The sequence below is a fragment of the Psammomys obesus genome, unplaced genomic scaffold (assembly GCF_907164565.1).
Source record: "Psammomys obesus unplaced genomic scaffold, mPsaObe1.curated_primary_1811, whole genome shotgun sequence".
NCBI lineage: Eukaryota > Metazoa > Chordata > Mammalia > Rodentia > Muridae > Psammomys > Psammomys obesus.
The window spans coordinates 24075079-24084990 of NW_026593286.1; the positions used below are offsets into that span (position 1 = coordinate 24075079).

A 9912-nucleotide genomic window follows, 5' to 3' on the forward strand; every position below is an offset into this window, starting at 1 on the left:
GCATGCCCTTACCGATCCATGTGCTGTGGAGATCAAAGCTTGATTTGGGGATGACTTCCTAAACTAATGTGCATATTATACATATTAGATATATATTATAAATTATTATAAATTATTTGCATATATACATATGATATATATATATACCTTCACCTTTGTATGGAACTCTGAATCCATAAAATATGTAACAAATGACATATATTAAACCTCAAAAGAAGCAATGTTAAAACACTAATGGGGGGAATAAAACTTTCCTGTCCTTGTGTCCTCCAGCCAGGAGCCCAGTGTCCAGGCATCCTTTTGATTGTCAATAGTATTAAAGGAGTTGACAAGATACTGAAACCAAATGTAACGTGAATGGAGTACTAAATCTCGGACTCACCTCACCTACACTTTTCATCGAGCTACCAATTCGGCTGGATGTTCCATGAAAACGGTCAAGATCCCAGCGAGGAATCTTGGTGACCATGTAATCCAGGCTCGGTTCGAAGCAGGCTGATGTCTTCCCAGACACAACATTTTTGATTTCCGGAAGTGGAATTCCAAGAGCAATCTTTGCTGCGATGAATGCCAGTGGGTAGCTGTAAAATAGGAGGCATAATTATTCCACCTTCACTGGATTTTCATTCGAGCAAAAGGTACTAAAAACAACTCTGAACATGAACGAATCGCTCTTTAAAATCCTGCCGTTAGTCTGCTTCGGGGTATTAGACACACCTTACGCCAGCTCCACATAAGTATTTGCTAGCCACTTACAAAATAACGTGATTCGTGATAAAGCACACAGCAGTGGAGAATCCTCTTTTAAACCCTATCTGTATTGCTACAGCCTCCAGCCTTCATCCCTTCATCACAAAATCAATAGGTTTCTAGGTAAATATGATTTTACCTCCACTGTCTGGGTTTATTGTCCACTCAGATTAGAACATACAAAATATTCTCTGAGAAAACGTGTTCGAATCTGTATCTAAGGAGACAGTTGGAGCTAGGGTGTGTTGTAAATGGCTGGAAAATATGGACTTTGCAAATCGGAGCTCCGGTTCCATCCCTAAATATTTGAACTTCAGGTTCTTGCAAAAAACTAACACTTTGGAAACTTGGCTATCCTCTAAAATGTCAGTTCAGATGATTTTATTTGACAAAATAATTCATAGAACTATAGAACTGGACATGAGTTATTTAGTACAAGCGCCTGTGTAACTGAAGGAGAAATGTGCTATGCCCAAATTCACCAAGTCATTGGATGAACCAAGTTAGAAGCAGGTCTTCTGACTTTTGTATAGAGAACTACAACCTTGCACCACTAGCTAGCTAGATAAAAGTACTAGAAAAGTAAATGTTTTCTTCATTTAAGTGCCAGACAACTTAAATGCCACATGCTAAAACTATCAATAGAAGCAAGAGGTTTAATTTACTTTCCTTCTGATTATACTTGATAGCTGCTGTTACTTTGTGTTTTTTTTTCCAGAGCTGAAGACTGAACCCAGGGCCTTTTGCTTTCTAGGCAAGCCCTCTACCCCTGAGGGCTTGCTAGCTGCTATTAAATGAACATTGAATTTACCTATTTGGTTCTAAAGAACCTTTATTGCTTATTCTAATGGAGGCTTTTAAAATTTGTTTGTTACTAATAACCTGATAAACAATCGCATATGTTTTATTATGCACATTTCCAAAATCAAAATAATGTATACTGAAGTGTCCAGTTAAATATAGTATATTTTACCCTTGTATACTCAGTTGAGATCTAAAAATTAAAGATTAATGTTTACTTTTTAACAACACTTGCAAAGTGATATTAAGATGTGTATTTTTTTCACAGCCTGTTTTGACCCCCCAGATTTTAATTGGCTTATGATTAGCCAGCAGTGTCAGTGAGCAATACCATTTGTCTTAACCCGGTAGCAAGCGCATTAATAACAGTTTCTTTGGGGTTCTCTAAATGTTGTGTAGCTAGCACACAGGAAGTGGTGGTAGATTTTGTAAATAGAGAATGGTCTTCCACCAGCAGTTAATTCCCCATTTCTACCTGCAAAGAAATTGCAATCCTGCCGTCAATCATTTTGGTCTTACCCAGTGGCCTTGGAAGCCAGGGCAGAGCTACGGGACAGCCTGGCATTCACTTCAATAATGCAGTATTCCATCGAAGTAGGATGAAGAGCAAACTGAATGTTGCATTCGCCCACGATGCCCAAGTGGCGAACAACATTGATTGAGGTGCGCCTCAACATCTGGAACTCGGCATTGGAGAGCGTCTGGGCGGGGGCCACAACGACTGAGTCACCTGTGGACACAGGCAGGACTCGTTATTTGGTGGTGTATTTCAACAATACAGTTTGACAGACTGAAGTGATGAAGAGTAGGCTGAAGACTTGAGGAAAGGCTTTAAATGAACCTTCACATTCACAAGAGTGAAATGGCAGGTGTTCTCCACAACTCTTGTTTCACACATGGTTCTGACACCCTGTTTATGGAACCCACGCCCCAACTCCAGCCACATTCATCCAGCTGTTGAAGCGTAGTTATCAGCTTACCAAATCCACATCAGTTCCTCTAGCTTCTCTTCCTCCATCTCAGATTGTTTCTCAAGTTTTTGCTGCCTTAGACTATTCTCTCCTTCTGCCTTAGACTGGTCCAGCTCTCTCTCCTTTTCTTCCCATCTCATTATTTTCCAATGTGAGGCCTCTGAATTTTTAATCCCAGGGTCCTTATTCTCCTGCCTCCTCCCTGTAAACATGTTCATCTCCTCTTCCCTCAAGAAACTCATCCCTAACTTGTGAGACACACAAACCTCTCATTCTCTTCATCACTGAACATCTTGAAATTTTGTCAAGTTTCTTACCCCTCCTTACCATATAATCCCATTCCATGTGGGTTTCATAACTAATTTGAAGTACATAACTTTTCTTGTGAACATCTGAAAACACAAATTTAATCTTTATTCTTGACCTAGTGTGGGAAGTAAAGCTACTACAAAAAGAAGGGGTCTTACAAAATCTGTTCTTGCGTTGACCTACTCGATGCTATTCCACCTACTTTTCCCTATAACCCTGCTCATCTTTAACCTGCCCTAGAGATTGAATCTTCTCCTGTTGCTCCATAATTGACCCTCTTCTTACCTCTTTGTATGCCTGTGTTCTTTAAAGGGCATGCGTGTCTCCAGTTTCAACTATTTCTTCAACACTGAATGACTTCCAATGACTTTGTGCTAACTTTTTAATTTCTGTATTCTAGACACCAGAAGCAGTAGAAGAGAGGGAACAGGATGGGAGCCTACCACAGACCTCCTCTAAAAGACTCCACCCAGCAGGGGATTGAAGCAGATGCAAACTCACAGCCAACCTTTGGACAGAGCACAGGGAGTCTTATGGAAGCAGGGGGAGGTCCTGCATCCCATTCTAGAGTCCCAAATCCCCCTCTCCAAATATCCACCCACATCATCAGTTTATTGTTTCTGGAATGTAAGTCATTGTCTTTGTCCTGTAGAGCCTAGTTTAACTTGCTATAAACCAATTTCATTACTGCAGAGACTATTTTCTCAATCACTTGGTGAGTAACACAGCAGTGTGCCTTAAAGCTCTGCAAGCCCCATCTTTATTTCCCAGCACTGTCATAGCTTCCACTCAAATTCATTGCTTATCTGACTTTCCTCCATTTAAATCAGGATAGTAATATCGACCATTCGGCAGAGGCATTCTGTGAATTCCAAATTAAAGGCGAAAATATTTTCAATGCTATAAAATATTATGTATAGATGTTAAGTGTTATGATTAGTCCATCAGCTAGGAATGGTAAAGTACCTTATACAGGATGCTACGATGGTCAGAGCCTGGAGCCCAAGGCATGACTATAATTCTGGAAGGTTCTTTGCCTACCTGTGTGAACACCCATGGCGTCAACATTTTCCATGTTACAGACAGTGACGCAGTTATCATCCGCATCTCGGACAACTTCATATTCTATTTCTTTCCAACCTGTCACTGACCGCTCCACCAGAATCTGGTTGGTCATAGCGAATGCCTGGAGATTGATGGCAGAGATACCAAAGATTTAAGGAAAGGCTCTGGTTTAAACAAGGACACTAAGAAAAGTGCTCTAACCTACATCCTGGTCAGCACTAAAGTCTTAAACCCCATTTCCATTCTCTATCCCCTCTTTACAGAAGGCATAGGGAGTCAGAAAATCAGTGAGACCAGGAATAGCATCCTGCAGTGAATGTGCTTGATTTGGGTTATTGAGGCTTGCCATTCAAAGTGCTGATATGACATTAAATCAAACTAATTTAGGAAAAAGAGAAAATAATTGAGCAATCAGGCAGAGGGAAATGAAATTATTTCCATAGCTAGGCTTCTGTGAAACAAAAAAAAAAAAATGTGATAAGTACAAATAACTGTGAAAAAATAAGTCTAAAGACTTGAGCTTTCTCTAAAATAGCTGAGGGTGCTTCATACAGTGACACACACAATAAAAGTTCACTGGAGTTGATGAGGGGGAGGAAGGAAATGGTGATGCTTGCAGACAGTTAGCCAAGATGGCATGCGCAACTTGGGAATTAGAAGAATCATATGCAGCTATTATTATGGTTAATCACTGCCTAAGTGCTTAAATATTCTGAGTCATATATCATACATGGCTGATTAGACAGATATGGATTAGTATAATTACCATTTCATATTTACTGCTTACCCACAGTGTGGTAGGATACTGAACTCAAAATAAGAAAGAGCCAATCTCTGACCTTAGGACATGTAGTGAATGACAATTGAAGACAAAAATATATTCTGTCTCATAATATATTTAATTTTGGATGACAGTAAAATAAAAAGAACTTTCATTTTATTTCAAATTATTAGTAGGCTGTATGATGAAGTGACGACTCAATTTAAATTTTTGTAGTGTATCTCAACACAGGGTTTTGCCCAGCCTCAGTTATCACCATAGGCTTCAACACACGCAACTGAAAGTGTGACTCTTTTGTCACCACATCTACCCGTAATGAGGTTCTCAATGCTGTTAGGACATTCTGGAGCTACTGTCGGTCAGTGAGCAATGATTTAATTTGTCATTTGAGTTGTTTGGAAGAAGAAGAAGAAGGAGGAGGAGGAGGAGGAGGAGGAGGAGGAGAAGAAGATTCTGAGATGAAGGGAATGAATTTTGTGTTCTAGCAAACTAGATAGATATTTAGATACAAGAAAAATTGGCAAAATTTCTATCAACCTCCTAGCTTCATTTTAAAATTCTTCCAAGTTTCCATTTACTTAAGTACCCAAATGACTCAACAAAACATCTAGTGGCTTTAATTATAACCTCAAGTAAATAAAGGGATAGATTGGGAGATAATAATATGACTAATTAATCTCAAGGAGAAAAATAATTAAGGTTTTCATCAAGGAAAAGTATTCAAAAACCACTGATTATTTTAGCAGAATAGAAATTATTGAAAAATAGTTCATGCCAAACTATCTTCAGATTGTAAATGTTCTTTCTTAAAAGAAAAACTGGTAATTCAGAATGCTTTATTTTATGGAGAAAACATATTTAATACAGAGAAATATATATTTGATCTAAGTATATTGCTAATATTAAGAATATTCATAACACATAACATGCTATAGTAAATGTATTTTATGACTACATGAACATATTTTGCTTTAAAATAAATAACTCCAAGTCCACAATGAAAAGAGGAACCATTCATATTAAACGTATTGCCTTCTGCGTGTATAATTTGGGAAACTTTAGAAAAACTAAATTTAAGTTGTTGTCTTGTAAGCCTGTCACTGTAACTATTTGTGTATTGTGTATAATTAATTGTATTTATCTGCTTTCAAATTTCAATGTCAACAATTTAAAAATCTTACTTTGTTTTAGTTCGAAAAATAGGAAATGAGAAGCTATAAATTGTGTGAGACTAAGACCCTCTCCAAATGATTGCATAATAATTGATGTCAAATTCATCTGTACGCTTTACAGATGTTCTAGCTAAAACTGTATTTCATTACTCAAAGTTATTACTGGGACCCAGTGTTACCAGACATGGTTCCTAGAAGCAAACATGGACAGACATCTTAGGAACAAGGTTGTGTATTTATCTCTGTTTTATTATTACTATTATTTATTACAATTTATTTACTTCGTATCCCAGTTGTGGCCTAATCCCTCATCTCCTCCCAATTCCACCCTCTTCTCCCCCTATGCCCCTCCCCTAGTTCACTGATAGGGGAGGTCCTCCTCCCTTCTATCTGACCCTAGCCTATCAGGTCTCATCAGGACTGGCTGCATTGTCTTCCTCTGTGGCCAGGCAAGACTACTCTCCCCACAGGGTGGTGATCAGAGAGTCTGTCACTGAGTTCATGCAGACAGCCCCTGCTCCCCTTGCTAGAGACCCCACTTGGAGACTGAGTCTATAGGCTATATCTGAGCGGGGGTTTTAAGTCCTCTCTGTGTATGGTCCTTGGTTGGGATATCAGACTCTGCAGAGCCCCTGGGCCCAATTTTTTTGTTGTTGTTTGTTTGTTGAGTTTTTTTTTTTTTGGCTCTGCTATCTCTGTTTTATATAGAACATCGTTCTTAGTCCCAGCAGTTACGTTAAATCTCTCAAAATGTATTTAGTTATACATTAATGTTCTTTCACTAGAAAAGAAACTATGAGAATTGAATTTTTGTTTGTGTGTTGTAGTTGGCAGAATTCACTCATCTAATTAAACTGGGAGGATTATGCCATTTGTAGTTTGACATATGCACTTTGGAGAGAGATTGTATCCTTATCAGATTTTCTCGAAAGTAGTATGAAAAATGAGGCATTTTGTTCTGCTCATCTACTAGCTATTAAAACATATTTGAGCAGTCTGAATATTTCAGAGTAGATTGTGAAAGAGAGGAAGGAAGAGGTGAAATTAATGTACTTCAGTAAAGTCAGTAGCATAATGGACACGTAGGTAGAGTGACCACTGCTAAAGTCCTATGGGTCGAGGATACACTCTGTTTTGCTTCCCTCTTAATAGCAGGAACATTTGAGGGTAGAATATTACTCAGGAAAATACTTACCTTTGTGCCAAGGTCCACTAAGGTCTCCTTATTGGGACAGATGCCAGAGCCTAACCCACCCAGCGCATATGCGGACCGGATCATCACGGGGTAGCCAATGGTGTCTGCTGCCTTCAAGGCATCCTCCATCTAAACAAAGCAAGGATATTGAAGCTGAACCCCCCCCTCTCTCTCTCTCTCAAATACACACACACACACACACACACACACACACACACCATGAGATCCCAGAAACTCAGGTTAATTAGTTGACTTGCATAGAGGGGAATGTGTTCTCTTATTCCCTCATTTCCTTCTGAAAAAGAACGTCATTATGCAAAGTGAAGTGAAATTCTACGGGGATGTAATTCTTTTCACTTTTATCAGGTAAAAGTTTTTTTTTTAATACTATACCATCACCAAAGCAGAAATAATCATCATTTATTTTAGAATGAAAGATATACAGAACAATGCGATTTTTAACTTCGTTTTGAGAGTCTATAATTTAAAGAGAGGAAAAAAGATCTTTTCTATTCCTGAAGCTAATGTGGTAATAAACCATTGTGCCATTAGGAATACTTTATAAAAGAAGATATTTCATTTTTCAAATTTATTCTCAGAACAGTCTCCGTTGCTTAGAAATTTTTTAACTTACCAAATACAACATATGGCGGCTATATTTTTCTGTCATGGAATATTATTACACCACCAATGGGAATGTAATTACACCTTTCCCATATGCCTGTTTCTTATCATGGGAAAGCAAGGACATAATTATTTCTGGCAGTGAAAGTATGAATGTACGGCAAGAGCTTCCCAAAGCATTCAGGAGAGTTCCCATGGGACTGCTCTTGATTGACAGCTTGGTAGTCTGCCGTGTACTTGGTAGCATTCTTTTCGGAGATAGATACACTCGATTTTAGTTGTCCCAGAATTACTTGCCTCGCCCCCAAAGCTTTGCCTATTTCTACAATGGGGAGGTTGTGTTTAAAGCTTCCACTTTCCATCCCACCAAATATGTCCAAAATCAAAAATAACATCAGAGTAAAAATAGATGTGCAGCTACTTGATTTTTTTGTTTTTGTGTGATAGGCAATATACTAAAAATAGGCATACATTATAATGGAAAATGAGTACAGGAAAGGTAAACCCGGTCTGTGCCAAAAATATACTCATCCAGGATGAGTCCTTTTGCCTAACTTGATTTCATTCTTAAATATTTATTTTATTCCAAATGTCTAATTTTCAGCATATTAAGGCTTATATTCAACATGTGTGACTTATCACAGAAAGAAGGCAAAAACATGTATGCTATCAAAAGTCAGTATTGTTATTTTTATTATTATTATTATTAATTACAATTTATTCACTTTGTATCCTGGCTGTGGCCTCATCCCTCATTTCTTCCCAATCTTACCCTTCCTCCCACTTATCCCCCTATGCTATTCCCCAATCCACTGATAAGGGAGGTCCTCCTTCCCTTCCCTCTAACCCTAGCCTATTAGGTCTCATCAGGACTCATTTCATTGTCTTCCTCTGTGGCTTGGCAAGACTGCACCCCCTCAGGGGAAGGTGATCAGAGAGCCTGTCACTGAGTTCATGCCAGAGAAAGCCCCTGCTCCCCTTACTAGAAACCCCACTTGGAGACTGAGTCTATGAGGTACATCTGAGCAGGCCCTTTCCATGCATTGTCCTTAGTTGAGCTATCATTCTCTTCAGGACCCCCAGGGCTCAGTTTTTTTGGCTCTGTTGTTCTCCTTTTGAAGATCCTGTCCTCTCCAAGTCTTTCTATCTCCCCCTTCTTTCATAAGATTCCCTGCACTCTGCCCAAAGTTTGGCTATGAGTCTCAGCCTTTGCTTTCATACCTCAATCAGTAGAGTCTTTCAGAGGCCATCAAGAGATCATGGGTGCTTCAGCCTCAAACAAAATGATTCACCTCTGGGTTTATGATTTTCTTTGCACTAAGTAAAATATCAACATCTATTTCTAAAATTTTAGCCCTTAGTGCCACTATTAATACACAGTGTCTCTGCGGCACTAAAATATTTCTGAGGAAAAACTAAGTAAATATAAAGATTGTAGATATAAATATCAGACATGATAAACCATTCTCCACGAAGCCCAACAACAAAGTGCCTTACTGATTCCACTGCAAAACTGGGAGCAATCTTCTCGTTGATCTCATTCAGCTTGTCTGAAAAAAGCTGCCTGTCTTCTGTTGCCATAATGGACTCAACTGATGTTCCCAGGACCTTCACACCATATTCCTTGAGCACGCCTCTCTTGAATAGCTCCACTCCTACAGAAGAATCAAACATAATGGAATTTTATAATCTCAAACTCTATGTCTTCTTAACAAAGACTGAAGATACTGTTTAATAGATAGACAGACAGACAGATAGATATCCTAAGTTGTTAAAAGCACAGGCTGCTCTTACAGAAGACCACAATTCAGTACCCAGTATCCTCATGGTAGACAACAATGACCCACAGCTATAGTTCCAAGGTATTCCAATGCTACCTTCTGACCTAGAGTAACGGGTACACGTGTACAGACACATCCATGCATGCAAAATACCCATATACATAAAATAAATACATGGAAAAGCAATTTCAAAATAACTCTTAAAGTTGCACCCAAGAAGTCACTGCAGTCAATAACAGAGCTCTAAAGTCTAGTCTACACTGTTATGTGATTGGCAAATACCACAGCACTTACTCATAAAAAAGAATGTTAATTCTCCCTTTTCATTCATAATAGTTCTCAGAATTTCAATGATAATAACACCCTGAATTGGAGAAGGAACCCCACTAAATCCACTCAGCTACTAAAGTAAACAGGTGTGTGTGTGTGTGTGTGTGTGTGTGTGTGTGTGTGTGTGTGTGTG

General features: G+C 38.7%; 1 protein-coding gene across 3 annotated transcripts in view; it reads right to left on the reverse strand.

The window, feature by feature from the left end:
• Window positions 1–9912, reverse strand: part of Cps1 (carbamoyl-phosphate synthase 1) — a 120416-nt gene that overhangs the window by 60692 nt on the left and 49812 nt on the right. For all 3 annotated transcript variants that reach the window (XM_055616578.1, XM_055616579.1, XM_055616577.1), the window contains 5 exons: window positions 9166–9323; window positions 7045–7173; window positions 3873–4017; window positions 2071–2281; window positions 383–581 (listed from right to left, as the gene is read on the reverse strand). In XM_055616578.1, the coding sequence (XP_055472553.1) occupies window positions 383–581; window positions 2071–2281; window positions 3873–4017; window positions 7045–7173; window positions 9166–9323 (842 nt within the window). The remainder of the gene's footprint in view (window positions 1–382; window positions 582–2070; window positions 2282–3872; window positions 4018–7044; window positions 7174–9165; window positions 9324–9912) is intronic.